Source organism: Cryphonectria parasitica (genome assembly GCF_011745365.1).
Source record: "Cryphonectria parasitica EP155 unplaced genomic scaffold M406scaffold_5, whole genome shotgun sequence".
NCBI classification, from domain to species: Eukaryota; Fungi; Ascomycota; class Sordariomycetes; order Diaporthales; family Cryphonectriaceae; genus Cryphonectria; species Cryphonectria parasitica.
The window spans coordinates 1,107,232-1,122,138 of NW_024468913.1; the positions used below are offsets into that span (position 1 = coordinate 1,107,232).

At 57.0% G+C, this 14,907-nt stretch overlaps 5 protein-coding genes across 5 annotated transcripts; 3 read left to right on the forward strand and 2 right to left on the reverse strand.

Moving 5' to 3' along the window:
- Nucleotides 1-1,602: 1,602 nt before the first annotated feature.
- M406DRAFT_43159 (uncharacterized protein) lies at nt 1,603-2,765 on the forward strand (the record flags this gene model as incomplete). Its single annotated transcript, XM_040924215.1, has 2 exons — nt 1,603-2,134; nt 2,245-2,765. The coding sequence occupies 2 exons, from the start codon at nt 1,603-1,605 to the stop codon at nt 2,763-2,765; spliced, it is 1,053 nt and encodes a 350-aa protein (XP_040775346.1).
- A 5,466-nt stretch (nt 2,766-8,231) lies between these two features.
- Nucleotides 8,232-10,097, forward strand: M406DRAFT_217874 (uncharacterized protein; the record flags this gene model as incomplete). The annotated part of the gene is made up of 3 exons (XM_040915513.1): nt 8,232-8,660; nt 8,748-9,852; nt 9,895-10,097. Coding segments are annotated over 3 exons (1,737 nt in total), but the record flags the coding sequence as incomplete, so codon positions are not given.
- Nucleotides 10,098-10,379: 282 nt separating this feature from the next.
- Nucleotides 10,380-10,870, reverse strand: M406DRAFT_62416 (uncharacterized protein; the record flags this gene model as incomplete). The annotated part of the gene is made up of 2 exons (XM_040924777.1): nt 10,380-10,481; nt 10,592-10,870. 2 exons carry the CDS (start codon nt 10,868-10,870, stop codon nt 10,380-10,382), a joined length of 381 nt encoding a protein of 126 aa, XP_040775348.1.
- Nucleotides 10,871-11,351: 481 nt separating this feature from the next.
- Nucleotides 11,352-12,815, forward strand: M406DRAFT_42675 (uncharacterized protein; the record flags this gene model as incomplete). The annotated part of the gene is made up of 1 exon (XM_040924201.1): nt 11,352-12,815. The coding sequence occupies one exon, from the start codon at nt 11,352-11,354 to the stop codon at nt 12,813-12,815; it is 1,464 nt and encodes a 487-aa protein (XP_040775349.1).
- A 132-nt stretch (nt 12,816-12,947) lies between these two features.
- On the reverse strand, nt 12,948-14,657 carry M406DRAFT_322584 (galactose mutarotase-like protein). Its single transcript, XM_040919656.1, has 3 exons — nt 14,104-14,657; nt 13,644-13,973; nt 12,948-13,552 (listed from the first exon to the last, which is right to left on the reverse strand). Exons 1-3 carry the CDS (start codon nt 14,362-14,364, stop codon nt 13,175-13,177), a joined length of 969 nt encoding a protein of 322 aa, XP_040775350.1. The 5' UTR covers nt 14,365-14,657; the 3' UTR covers nt 12,948-13,174.
- Nucleotides 14,658-14,907: the final 250 nt, after the last annotated feature.

A 14,907-nucleotide genomic window follows, 5' to 3' on the forward strand; every position in this document is an offset into this window, starting at 1 on the left:
CCGTCCGAAAGTTTGCTCCCGTCTGAAAATCTAGCCGAATCCACAAAGGTGCAGCTGTCAAGAGGCTGACAGGACTTGCCATTTCAGACACGGTGGAAGCAACCGGACCCTTATCACATAAGCTTCTTTTTAAGCTTGACATGCCTTTTCTGAAAAGTTTAGATGGCAGCGATCGCCCCAGGCTGGAGGCGGGTAAGAGTCTAGAGACTGTAATTGATGTTGATTGTCAGTCCGACACCATAGCACAGGAAGCCAAGTGGCGTGTAGTATGCTGTGAGCTCGAGGACTGCTTGGCTATTTCAAGGTTCTTTGTCTTGGGCCGCACACCTTGCTCGCGCCCTTCCAAGCCGGACATCTTACATGATCTGCCTTCACATTGCCCTGCGCGTGTACGATTGAGACTTGAAGCAGCCACGATCCCTCAGTCTCCATAATTTTCGCTTTACCTCTGGGCCTTGGCCGAATTGGCGTCTCACCAAACCTCGGCGACAGCCCTAGTGATCGCCACTCTCAAACGCTTGTCCGGTATCCCTTATTTTTTTTGTGTATGTCTTTGGTCTGCGGTTGCTAGCTTCACCCTCCATTCTTACCAGTTCATCGGGTTATGAGACAGCTAACACTGTTCAGAGGTCACAATACAGTGTAATGTCGACAAGTGGTTGGTGTAGGCGCCGGGTTGCCGGGGGTGGTGGAGGGGAGGGGGGGTTTTTTATTTATTTTTAATTCCTAAAAAAAAAAGAGGGATCCGGGAAAAAAGAACGAGGTCAATACTTGGAATGCCTCCGAGTTTGCCCTGCTTGACGAGAGCATGATGACGAACGACGGTCATACATGATCCTGTCGTGACAAGCGGACGATCATCTGTTAGAAAGTTTCCCATGGTGCTCTCGTTCTCAACCCGTGAGCGCTCTCCTTCCAACTCCCAGTGTCGTGAACAGGTTCCTTTCGTCCACTTCCAATGGTATTGGCTTCTTCGCTAGGGTGTTCTTAATTTTATTCTCTTTCCTCTTTGTGCTGTGATCTGGTATCACGTTTGGGTGGGCGAGAACACTGCGCCATGAAATTCATTGCCATCACCGCCCTGGGGGCGTCCCTCGCTGGTGCCGCGCCTGTGCCGAGTGCGCTGGAAAGCCTCCTGGAGTTGACAACAGAGCAGGTCGAGAAGTTCGAGATTCTCACTCTCGGCGGCATGACCCTCCGCGCGGAGCAGGTCCATAACCAAGGCTTCATGACATCTGGTCGTGGCCCGAGAGCGTATCTCCAGTCCCTGCGGAAGTACACTCAGTTCGGCGCCACCATAGATCCAAGTCTACTCTGCATAGTCGATAAGATCCTTCAGGAACTGGGTCTGAGCAGCACAAATGTTCCCGACAGCTGCACGAGTACGACTGGCAGTAGCAGCACCTCCTCGGGCGGAAGTGGTGGTGGACAGAACCGTGAGCGCTCTATTGCCCGACTTCTGTTGCTGAGAATATTGGGTGCTGACAGGTTATCAACAGCACCAAACAGCACCGCGACCCCATCTAGCCCGTCCACAGGTAAGCAAGCAACCCCCTTCCCCCCCTTCTCTCTATTTTCCTTGAAGCCACTGTCGCTACTCGTATGTTAAGCCCCCTTCCTGACCTCAACATAGGTTCGGCATCTGCCATCCCGCAGGCGAACGACGTGGAGTATCTCACGCCTGTGCAGATTGGCACACCGCCGCAGACAGTGATGCTCGACTTCGACACGGGCTCCTCGGACCTGTGGGTGTTCACAACGCAGACGCCGCAGCAGCAGTCCCAGGGCCACCAGCTGTATAACCCGGACTCCAGCTCGACGGCGTCCCAGGTCGCCAATGCCGAGTTCCAGATTCAATACGGTGACGGGAGCGGCGCGTCGGGCACCGTCTTTCGGGATGTCGTCACTGTCGGCGGTGTGAGCGTGCAGGATCAGGCTGTCGAGGGCGCCACGATGGTGACTGGTTCTTTCACCGAGGACCAGGCGACGTCAGGACTGCTGGGCCTAGCCATGGACAGCATCAACCAGGTGACCGACGGTGGCACGACGCCTAACCCGCAAAAGACCTTCTTCTCCAACGCCATGGGGAACCTGGCCATGCCGCTGTTTACTGCCAACCTGAAGCAAGGCACCAGTAAGAAATCTCTATCCCATCCCATCATGACGGCATATAGACGAGACCGGTGATGAGTGACGCAGAAGGGAGATATATGTACTGACGTGTACGTCCTGTGCTACCCATAGCTGGCAACTACAACTTCGGCTTTGTCGACGAGTCCGAATTTACAGGCAGTGTCAACTTCGTCGCCGTTAACAGCAGCCAGGGCTTCTGGCAGTTCGCGGCCAGCGGGTTCGCAGTCGGCCAGGGCGCAGCAACGGCGCTCCCACACCAGGCCATCGCCGACACCGGCACAACGCTCATGCTGATGCCCGACGAGGCGGTCGAGGCGTACTACCAACAGATCCCCTCGGCGCAGAATAGCCAGCAGCAAGGCGGGGTCGTGTTCAACTGCAACGACACCATCCCTTCATTCACGGCCGTCATCAGCGGGTACCAGGCCGTCGTCCCTGGCGACATCATCAAGTTTGCGCCCGTCACTGGCGACTCGACGGAGACCTCAGAGCTGTGCTTTGGGGGCATCCAGAGCAACAGCGGCTTGGGGTTTGCCATCTATGGTGACATCTTCCTCAAGGCACAGTTCACTGTGTTTGATGGTGGGAATATGCGCATTGGCTTTGCCGCCAAGTCGGATGGAAATTTCTAGACCAAGCGCGGCCTTGGAATCGGATATGTAGTAAGAAGGACATGAGTGATGACAGCATTGGGTATGAAAAGCCGGGTTGCAGAGCATCAACCCCCCTTTCTTTGAGACGTACGTACAGAGTACTTACTTTTGGATGCCTTGGATATTTAGTAGGAACGATTCGATATTTGCATAGATTTCTCGAGTCTACTTATGTATTGTCGTACTACTTACTGTGCCCCTTTCCAATATCGAAGTCGACAGGAGAGCGTCATGACATAAGACTCTCTCTGTAGGTCGTATGATTGAGAAGCGGAGAAAACCCGCAGATACATCATATTCGAGTTGTCCAACGTTCCTTGTACACAGGAAAAGGTTGGTGTGTGACGAAATGCAGCTGGCGTGTTGCTCGGCCAACAAAGGTGCGAACCCCACAATGTAGCGGGGGCACAGACCAGCCATGCCAGTAAACAACGCGACGTTCCTTCCCTACGAGCCATCACCCACCCCCCAAACTCCCAGGGGGCCCACCCAATGACAACAAATACACAAGCACAACAAGCTTGCAGCTTCATTCCGCGGCGCATCGCAATTGACACCCCCAATTTCTCAAGGGCGATGCATATGAACTCTGTTTCCCAATTTTGTTACTAACCTTTTCTCTCTCTCTCTCTTTCTTCTTTCCCGCCTCCATACAGCTGAACATTCATCTACGCGACGAAGCCATCAGTGCGACAGATCCACATCCAACATGGAACCCCAAGCCTCACCGCCCAAGCGCATCACTCGAGCCAGAGCCGCGAGGTCGGCAACATCGAGCACAGCAGCTTCTACAGCCAAGGCAGCAAAACCTGCCAAGCCTACAACCACTGCAGCAAGCAAAGCAAAGGCGGCACGTGCCGCCGCGACCACCAGCGCCCCCTCTGCTTCATCAGATGCTGCCTCCTCGGCAGCCAGGAGACCGACCAAGCGTAAGACGCGTGGCGACGACCATGAAGATGATAGCGAGGTCGAGACGGCCGCCAAGCGTCCACCCCCCGCCTCGCGGGCCACTTCCACTGCCACTCGAGGCCCCGGCCGTCCCAAGAAGATCGTCGATCCAGAACCCGAGCCAGCGCCTCGAGCAAAGCGTGGCCGGCCTGCCAAGAAGCCCGCTATAGAGCCCGTGAAGGAAGAATTACCCCCAGCCAGGGCCACACGGACACGAGCGAAGAAGGTACAAGCCGAGGAGGAGGTCGACGAGGATGCAGACGACCTCGCGCCTGAACCTATTATCAAGAAGCGCGGTCGTCAGGCAGGTACCGCTACCAGTGCGCGTGCGCCTACCTCCCAGCCTGTCAAGAAGACAGTGACATTTGCGGAGCCTGACAAGGAGAATGTGATTCCGGCTACAGGGGCGAGGAAGACCACTACCACTACCGCCGCCGCCGCCGCGGCCAGCAAGCCCGCAGAGCCAGCAGCAGTCACGGGAATGCGCGCAAAGCCTGTCCGCAAGCCTGCTGGCACCGGTCGCACGACGAGGACGACCGCCACCACGACGAGGAAGAAGTCCACCAGGGAGAGCACCGACGAGAAGAAACCGCCGATGCCTCTGAGCCCTAAGAAGGTCTCTCAGTTATCGGCGAATCGGGACCGCGATGTCGATTCCGAGGATGAGCTTGCTATGGACAGGACCCCTGCGAGATCTTTCCGTCAGACCCCTCTGAGGCCTCACCTAGGGATCAAGCCTGCGCCAAGGGCTCATAAGGACGACACAGATGAGGAGGAAGACGAGGACGAAGGAGCAGATCTTGCTCTACAGCCTGCGGAATCCACTGTCTTGCTCGGCAGCCCGGTCCGGCGACCACCACAATCTCCCTTCAAGAACTCGATGAAGTCTCCTGCCAAGCGGATCGAGGGCTTGCAGCTGGGACTTCCTGCGGCCGCCGAGGCCATGCAGTCCAGCGCAACTCCGTTCAAGGCTTCTCTGTTGCAGTCACCAGCAAAGCGACCACCCATTCCCTTGAAGGCCGGCGACTCGAACCCATTTAACTCGCAGGATGTCTCTGTTTCTTCTCCCTTCAAGCAATCCCTACTTCAGTCACCAGCAAAACGCCCCTTCTCACCTGTCAAGCCACCCAGGGAGCCAGAGGAGATCAAGGAGGAACGTTCTCCAGCTCCAACTCCTGTCTTGCTCTGCTCCCCTCCCGCAGTCGAGGAGGGCGAAGAAGTCGAGCAGCTTCAAGATGCCGAAGCTGTTGAGATTATGGAGCACAGGCTCAAGGAAGCAAGTTCTCCCGCAAAGTCGGACTTCAACGGTCGCATGTCATCAGTGTTGCCGCGGGAAGTTGATCCCGCGCTCAATCGATCCATAACGCCAGCAGATGAACCTACCGAGGGCGATGACTGTGAGACAGTCGTCCTCGAGCAGGATGAGGAGGGCAATGGTCACGTAGAAGTTCTTGAGGACTCGGGGGAGCCTATGGTCATTGACGAATCTGGGTCCCGCGTTGAGAACACCGAACCTGGCGACATCAGCACTACACCTCCCGACTCGCCCCCGCAAACAACGCTGGACATGTTTGGGCTTCGACAAAAGGACCTGAATCCTTTTGACCCAACTTACTCTGAGTCGGATGATGAACACACTCGAGTGATGATACCCAACGCCGTCACGCCTGTGAAGGAGACGAGAGGCAGCACCATGAAATCTAGAACGTCTGGCTTCGGCTTCACGCCACTGGCTCGTCGTTTCGACGAGTGGCAAGCTCGTAGCCCTCACAAGACAAAGACTCCAACGGCTGACAAGCCTGATTCCGCCCCGGGGAGCGCGACACAAACGCAATTCTTTGAGGATCAGATGTGCGCTCTCCCCGGCGAGGAAGCGAAAGAGCCTACTGATGACACCGATTCTCTTCCTGCCGTGCCCGAGATTAAGGATCCGGTGCTGGAGGACATCTCTATCACAGAGGAGGACCTGGACCTCGCTGCCGAGGCGAACGAGATGTCAATGATGTCGCCTGAGCATGTTGAGTCGATGTTGAACCTGGACGGCAACGACGACTCCATGTCCGAGGCTAGCCAGGAGTACGGCGACGAAAATGCTGTTCCAGCTCAGGCGGTCAATGGTGTCCTGGTCCTACCCGTCACCCCCCAGAGACCCATCAGACGCGAGTTCCACACCGTGTCTAAAGTTCCGCTGAAGCCCGCGGACGAGTCCACTCCGGTAGCTCAGCCGTCGCTGAAGAAGCGGAGGCACAGCATCTCGCGCCTCCCCGTGCCTCGGCCTACCCATAATCTCTCCAGGAGTGCGACTGTCATCTCCTACTCGCCCACTAAGGATGGGAACGTCGATGCTGCTCTGGAAGAGGCTGTAGAGGAAGAGAGCCTCCTCGAGCGATCGGGATCCCTGCCGCCTCCCGAGACGCCATCCAAGCCCCAGGCTTGGTCGCAACCAGAGACGCCTGCACGGACTCCCCGTCCCAATGTCCACCCAACCCTACTCCGCGGAGCGGTGGTATTCGTTGATGTTCATACTATGGACGGTGCTGATGCCAGTGCCATCTTCATTGAGCTCCTCACGCAGATGGGTGCCCGATGCGTGACGAGCTGGCACTGGGATTCCAATGACGAGGATGCGTCCTCCAAGATTGGCATTACGCATGTGGTGTACAAGGACGGCGGCAAGGCTACAATGGACAAGGTCCGTGCGACTGATGGGCTCGTGCAGTGTGTCGGTGTGGGCTGGGTCTTGGAGTAAGTCGCTTAGAGGACCATACTTTTATTCTCTCTTTTCCTTCTTCACGTTTCATGCTAACTGATCCTACCAGCTGCGAACGAGCAAACGAGTGGCTTGGAGAAGCCCCTTACTACATCGACACCTCCCTCATCCCTCGTAGCGCCGCCCGGCGCAGGACTCTCATGGATCCCAGCGCGCTGGGTGACGACAGCACACCGGTGCCTGACTCGACGGCCCGCAACACGGCACGGGAATGTAGAACCGCACCCACGACACCGGCACCTGCAAATCGTCGTGACAGTAGCCTGTGGATGCACTCGCCAGATGAGTTTGATCACGCTGGCGACTATGACCTGAACGATTTTGACTTCGAAGTCCCGGCAGGCCACGAGGAGTGGTACAACACTGCACCCCTGACGCCCGTGCCCAAGACGCCTGCTCCGGATGCCATCCACCGGTTCGCGATGGACATTGAGCCAGACACGCCGATGGCGGATGATGATGAGGAGAACATTGGCGTTGAGGAGATGTTATCCCGAGAACAGCTGATGCAGCGCACGTGCCCGCCCAAGGCTCAACACATGTATGAGGAAATGGGTGCTGGGATTCTTGGTTTGCAGAGGGACGAGAGTGTAGCGAGAAGGCTGATGGATGCGCGCCGGAAGAGTCTGGCATTCGCACCTAAGATCTCGAGCCCGTTGGCTAAGAGCTGGAAAGAGTGGAACTAAGACGCAACTTGTTCTTCCTTTCTCTTGATGAGAGCGGCAGATGTCATTCATTAGCATTTTTGTACGGCGTTTCTGATAGGCGTTGAGCGGTATGTGTGGGTTTAAGAGACAAGAACATTCATTATCCGACCACGCTCTTTTATTTTTCACTCTTGGTAATTGAGACAATTGTCAATCGATAATGATTTGAAGACCATATCGTTCATCACATCTGTACACTGATCAAGAGGCCAATAGTGTGTGGTGTATATGGTGGCAAATGTGAAGGACAGGCAACTGAATATGAAGACCTGGGCTGAACTCTACAGGGCCAAAAAGTCGTAGTAAATTAATTCCAATGTCTACAATTGGTCAACGTGGTGAGGCCGTATTTACTATGCAAGTAGGACGTATTTGAGTGATTGGCGTCCCCAGACCACTTACAAACGAGTGGGTCCGGTAATATAAGCTCAACCGACAAGGTGACGCGCGTTTCACTCCCTGGCTTGTCTTTATCTTTTGACGCCTCTGCTGCAGGATGACTTGGACATGATGATAAGGACACCTCAAAAGTCGCCACTCCCTGCCCAACTTTGCTCATAACAAGTCCTGTCATGAAGTTGTAACAGGTTCATGCAGTCATGCTTCTTCTTCTTATGTATTATTCTCTTGACTGGACCGTTATGACTTTCTTCTTCAGGTGATTGGACCAAAGACGCGATGTTATCCTCGACACTGCCTCTTCTTCTCTCATTCTTCCTTCTCATCACTGCTCCAGCCATAGCAAGATTCTCAGATCCCTCGTCCCAGAAACCATTGGATAGCAGCATTCTTGAAGATGGCCACTCTCCACAGTGGACGTTAAACTTCACCTCCTCCCTTCCCCACCTCTTCGCCTCGATCCCCAGCCTCCTACACCAATGGAGCAACACCATCTTCCCCAATGGGCACGCCCTGGCGGCCGTCGAGATCCCAGCCTACACTCTCATCTACCACGGCCTCATCTCTCCTGAGGACAAGACACCGGAACCGCCCAGCCCAGAGTGGCTCGCCTTCGACCTCGAGATGGCCTACGGCATCATGGGCTCGAGCCGCGACTCCTTCCTGCTCACCTACCAGACCGCCCAGCCCGTGCGCGCTCTCTATTTTGACGGCGAGAGTGCCACGCTCATGGGGTTGGGCCAGATGGACACCCAGATGCTGCAGCTTTTTGGGAACGTCACAGGGCCTTCGCACCAGGGCGGGCGCGGGGGGATGATGGGGTTGGGGGCCGAGTACCTGCGGGCGCATGGACTGTGCAACTGGCTGGAGGAGGCTGGGCTGAGAGGGCCTGGGTGGGGGTTTGAGGGGATCGTGCGCATGAATGCTGGGTTTGAGATGATCTGGTGTGATTTCCTGAGCCCGAGTCTGAGGTTGGTGTCGAGGATGAACGTTACGGCGCCGCTGTTACCAGAGAAGGGGACAGAGGAGGGGGAAAAGAAGAAGGACAAAGTTGAGGAGGACGGCAGAGGGATGGGAGAAGAGCTTCTTGCTGCCAGGAGGGCGAGCCAAGACGACGTCAGGACCCGAAAGGAGGAGACGATCACTTCATACTACCCGCTGCCACCACAGCCGACCAAGACAGACCGCAACGCCGAGCCCTCCCATGGCGCACCCCCGCCAAACATGCGCTGGGACTCGGGCCGTGAGCCGTTCATCAGGATCCAGGGCTGGGGCTGGTTCGACAGCGCCACCTGGCACTATGGGTCCTCTCGCAATGGGCCCGGGCAAGGCGAGGTCAAGGCCAAGCCGCTCAGCTGCGGGATCCTAAGCTACTACTCGCCGCAATTCTTCAACCAGACTCGCATGCGCGCTCTGGACGAGCAGGCCCGGTTGAACCTGACGAGCGAGGGTCTGTGGACGGGGCCCGGCGAGGAAGGCAATAGGACCGAGGCCATCAAACAGCTTGCCCGGCGGCGGCGTTTTCATCATCTGGAGAATGTGACGTCCGAGGAGGCCATGCTGATGAGGAGGAACTCGGAGAGGGCATTGCGGGCCTTCCTCGTCCCCGACACAGAGAACAGCAGCTGCTCCGGCGCGGACTGGGTACTGATGACGTCCGAGATCGTGCAGCGCGTCACGAACCAGCTGACCATGCTGGACACCAGGCTCGCCTCGCTGCCGGGCATAGACGACATGGGAGACGACGAGACGGCCATGTACAAGTGGCTGTTTGACCTGCGGGCGCAGAGCCACATGTTCATGGTGGCTTACATGGAGTACCCGCAGGAGATCAGCCGCGACACGTGGCAGACGGACTCGGATCTCTACAGGGAGACACATGCGCGGTGCCGATGGCGGTATACCAGGCTTCTTGTGCCGGAGGAACGTCTACACCACTCGCTCTCGCCCGAGGAGGCGGACATCCGATCGGCGGTGGAAGAAGTCTACGGCACGATCTGTGCAGTGCTGATCACGATGGGCTTCGGTATCGAGCTCGCCTGGCTCGACATGCTGGCAGACAGGCGTGCAGCGAGTACAGCGCTGGCGCCCAAAGCCGCCACATGGCAGGAGAACATAGCCGAGCTCACCGCATGGCTTGGTTGGGAGAGTCAATACTACGGCTGTAAGGAACAGTGCGCGTGGAACGAGCGTTGTTATATTCCTATGTGGCCGATGCTGCACCGAGGAGGCATGGGCGGCGGTGGTGGGGGCCATGGACGCGGCCCTGGGGGTCCTGGAAGAGGTCGACACCCAGGAGAAGGCGGCCGGGGACCTGCATTTCTATTAGACGAGGACGACTTTCCCCTTGGCCCGCCGCCTGGTCATGATGGCCCTGGACGTGGAGGTCCAGGTTTTAAGATGCCGCCTCGAGGGCCATCGTGGATGGGTGATGACACGGATCTCTGGGAGCCCAAATGTGTGAATATCACTTGGATCATGGGAGAGGGTTGATTGGATATTCTTTCGACAAGAAAAAAAGAGGAAAAACTATATTGTAGACTACTCAAGAGTCAGTACTCTTATACATATATATACAATGGCACAAACGAGTAATTGAGCCATGGGTTGGATATGACATACTTCTATTGTGTATAGCATGTAACCCCTTCGCTTAGCTGATGATTTCCCTTCTTTTGTCTACCTGGTGTTGTATGACCTTCTTCACCCCAAACTCCAACGCGACTTGCTTCTATTTGCATATGGGACAGTCCATCTTCGTCTTCCATATCAGTTGACGGCCACATATGCCCTCATCGCCTTGACAGCATCGCCGTCGTGTTGCTTGAGCAGCTCGGTAGCCTTGGGCTTCGTCAGATCGAGCTCGTCAACCTGTGCGCAGACAATCTCGTCAGTCTTGTTTCCCCCACTTGCCAGGCACAGACCCCCAGCTGGATGGTGCCTCTCCATCTCTATCGCCAACCGACCCCACCACCACTTACTAGTAGCGTGACGTCCGCGGCGTCCACCTTGACCTTCTTGAGGTCCTTCTTCTCCTCGGCCTTGGTGACGCTCAGCTTGTTCACGGCCTCGCTGAGGCCCTTTTGGTCGACCGACGTAGAGCCAGTTGCGGCGTCGTCACCCCGCGCATCGAGCTGCGACAGCGCCGCGGCGGCTTTCCTGTCCTCTGCCGACTTGGCCTTGTCGTCTTGCAGTTCGTCCTCGACATCGCCGGTCGTGGCGCCTTCCACGACGCCTGAGGGCTGCTTCTCTTCTGCCATTGTCGTTTCTGCGTTGTAGGAGGGGAGAAGGGAAGGTGTGGTTGTAGGAAGGGAAATCGAGGAGGGGTTCGTTCTCGCCAAATCAGACTGGGGAAGGTAGTCATGAAATCTCAGGGTTACGATAAGGGTTACTATCCGTACTTTTTCGGCTTGAACAAAGATGTGTCACCACGACCAACCCTCACTTTCTTCGTCTCTTGATTTATATGTTCTGAGAAAACTTGTGTCATTCTCTCTCTGCTCAAAGATATTGGCCGTGTCTTGAGAAATTCTGTTGTGCAATACATTCCTTAAGGTTGAATCCTGTTGTACTGTTTGAAATTCTTTGCAGTATCGCAACAATACACAAACAGAAAACAGCTGACTCGAACACTCACTTGACTCACTCAATTCACACTTATAAGCCCTACTCTGCTGCTTGTCTACAGCCTCAGCCTATCAGTGAGAAACGGGACCACTCACCTGCCACTACATACCCAACATGATGGCGTCATCCAAAGGGTCCTGGACGCCCGACTCTTGGCGCTCCAAGCCCATCAAGCAGGTGCCCGACCTCGATCCCGCCGCCGTAGCCCGTGCCGGCGCAGAGCTCAGCAACCTCCCGCCGCTCGTGACGCCCAAGGAGATCCTCAAGCTCAAGGCGGAGCTCCGCGCCGTGGCCCGCGGCGAGGCCTTCCTCCTGCAGGGCGGCGACTGCGCGGAGCTGTTTGAGTACTGCAACCAGGCCGCCATCGAGAGCAAGATCAAGCTCCTGCTGCAAATGTCCCTCGTGCTGATTCTTGGCTGTGACAAGCGCGTTGTCCGCATCGGCCGCATGGCTGGCCAGTATGCCAAGCCCCGCTCCAGCGACACGGAGACCCTCGCGGACGGGCGTGTCGTGCCCAGCTTCCGCGGCGACATCTTGAACTCGTATGACATCGACCAGCGGGCCCTCGACCCGGCCAGGCTTGTCAAGGCGTACCACTATTCCGCTGCCACTCTCAACTACAGCCGTGCCGCCGCATCGAGCGGTATCGCCGACCTGAACCGGCCCATGGACTGGGACCTGGGCCACGTCCAGGACCCGCGCCTCAAGGACAAGTACAGCGGCATTGTGAACGCGCTCCAGACGAGCATGCGCTTCATGAACACCATCGGTGCCCTGGGCAGCGACAGCGCCTCCGTCTCAACGGTCGACCTCTTCACCAGCCATGAAGGCCTGGTGCTCGAGTATGAACAGCCGCTGACGCGGCCCTTCTCGTCCGCCGCTATCTACGGCGGCGCCAAGACCCAGCGAGGCGGAGCCTCGACCACACCGATGCTCAACAACGGCGGCCAGGGCCAGGGCCAGGACGAGAACGAGACCCAGTACTACGACACGTCGGCGCACTTCCTCTGGATCGGCGACCGCACGCGACAGATCGACGGCGCCCACGTCGAGTTCTTCCGGGGCATCGCCAACCCGATCGGCGTCAAGGTGGGCCCGTCCACGCCGACGTCCGACCTGCTCGAGCTGCTGCGCACCCTGAACCCGGCCCGCGAGGTCGGCAAGATCACCCTCATCACGCGGTACGGCGCCGCCAAGGTCAAGGACCTGCTGCCCGCCCACATCCGCGCTGTCGAGGACAGCGAGTACGCCCGCACCGTCGTCTGGCAGTGCGACCCCATGCACGGCAACACCCGGTCCACGGCCACCGGCGTCAAGACCCGCCGCTTCGGCGACATCTTTGCCGAGCTGCAGGAGACCCTGCGCATCCACAAGGAGCAGGGGAGCTACCTGGGCGGCGTGCACCTGGAGCTGACGGGCGATGCCGTCACCGAGTGTCTCGGCGGCAGCGAGGAGCTGGACGAGGACGACCTGGCCGTGCGCTACACGAGCCTGTGTGACCCGCGCCTGAACGAGAAGCAGGCTCTGGAGCTGGCGTTTGAGATTACGCATCACTACCGAAACGAGGCAGATCACTAAGTGAGCGGCCTGGCGTGCTTGTTAACGCATTGTACATATAGATGGGACATGACCGAAGTTTTGAATTTATAGGGCGAGGCGTTGGACCGGGGATTTCTCTCTATGTCTGGCCCAAAAAAGAACAAGAGACGGCGCAGGAGAAGAAAAAAAAGTTGAAAGTTCATGGTTGCTGCTGCCACCTGAAGTATCATTATCAATCTTCATTGAAGGCTTAGCCTAGCTTTGCGTGCGGGATCGAAATTCTATGCTCTCCTCATCAAGTCCAATTGCTGGACGAAATCTCAGCTCGCTCATTGCCCTGCCTGATATCATAACCTCCCGAGACTCCGTTCCAGACCTCCAGCGCCTTGCTGAAACCTTCATAGAGCAGTGATCGTCTGCGCGCCCTCAAATGCGTCACCAGGCTCCAGCGTCTGGAAACCCTTGACACTGCCGGCCTCGACACAGATCATCTGCTTGAAGCCGTCCTTGGGTGCGAAGTCGCCAATGCCGGCAGCCTTCTCTGTCCAGGGATTCCACACGACCACGTCGGTCAGGTTGTCCCGGACGACCGAGAAGATCTTGCTTCCGCCCTCGGTCACGATGACAGGCTCACTGGGACCCTGGGCAGGAGTGTACACACGGTCGGTCTCACCTGTGATGGTGATGCTGGAGGACTGGGTTTTGGTGGAAGCGCCATCGACCTTGTCAATGTATTGCGATGCGTCGAGGCCATCGACAGCGACCTGGGTAATGTCCTACAGAACCAAAACAATAAGCCACCTCTGCTCTGCATTCATCTGAATATATAATAAAAGGAGTGGACAGGAGAAAGACATATCAGCATACCTTGACCCTCAGATACGTATGCAGCAGCACCTCAAACTCAAAGGCCTTGTCGGCCTTGTTCGTGATGACGATAGAAGTATTCAAACCACTCCGCTCAAGGGTGACGCTGTAGATGAGGTCGAAGTCGTACGGCCAGAGCGCCCGGGTCTTGTCATCTAGCGAGGACGAGCTCAGACCGAAGTCGAGCTTGACGTTGGTGTCGGCAGCGCTGCCGTCAGACTGCTTGGACTCAGAGGTGGACTTGCCCAGGAGCTCCCACCGCGATGTGCGCGCGAAGCCGTGCTGGGGCAGTTTGGACGTTGCTGCGTGGTCGGGTGCCGTGCCAAAGACCTGTAACGGTACACAGCCCATTCGTCAGAACAAGAAAGACAGGATACTTCAAGGACATCTCCTCAACGAGCCACCCTCCTCCCAGGGCTCGACATGGAAGGCAGGAAGGAGTAAATCCAATCAATCTTACGGGAAACACCAAGGGGATGCCACCGCGGACGGCCTTGCTGCCGTCCAGCACGGCCTTCTCGCTCAGCCAGAGCTTCTCGTTGCCACTTGCGTCCTTCCAGCTGATCACGGTGGCGCCGTGCAACAGCACCTCAACACTCTCGCCGGTGGGCAGCTGGGCGGACACACGACCAGTGTCATTGTCAATGTTGACCGAGGCCTGGGGGATGGGCTGCTGCGGGGTCGAGGCCAGCGCCGACGGCTTGTTGGGGCGGTCGACCATGTTTGCTTTTTTTTTTTCCCTTCCTTCCTTCTTTGAGAGGGGGAGAGCTGCAACTTGATTCCTAGCCGGCAAGGGAAGGAAGGCGAGTGTGGGCGTGAAGTATCAGAGGAGAGGAGAGGAGAGGAACAGGACGTGGAGGAGACACGTCTAGTAGTGATGACAGTTCTGGGATGTTGAGTAGGTAGGAGAGGGGTGGCGTTCGCGTTGGCGGTGATGGTGGTGGTGGTTGTGATAGTAAAGGAGGAGGAGGTGGTGGTGGTTGTGATAGTAAAGGAGGAGGTGGTGGTGGTGGTCTGGTACTGCTACTGTAAGTTGTGGTAATCGCGGCAGTGGCGTGTCCCAAAGCTTACTGTTTTGGCTTTATGTCGCAGCAGCTTGGTCCCCTGTCGTGATCCTCTAAGCTACCGTGGCTTTAGCCTATAGTCTGTATCTGCTGAGGGGCTGAGGGACCAGTGGGAGCTGCCCGCCTGAAGATGTCATGGCGGGGTAAAACACCAGACCCCCCTTGTCTGGTACCCAAGCTGCCTCACCATCCTAGCGCGT

Bases quoted from the DNA above. Each gene is read 5' to 3' on its own strand.
- M406DRAFT_322584 (XM_040919656.1), bottom strand. From the start codon at position 14,364: ATGGTCGACCGCCCCAACAAGCCGTCGGCGCTGGCCTCGACCCCGCAG. The intron at 13,974-14,103 runs GTAAGATTGATT...GTACCGTTACAG, and splicing joins GCATCCCCTTGGTGTTTCCC to GTCTTTGGCACGGCACCCGA. The intron at 13,553-13,643 runs GTATGCTGATAT...TTGGTTCTGTAG, and splicing joins ATACGTATCTGAGGGTCAAG to GACATTACCCAGGTCGCTGT.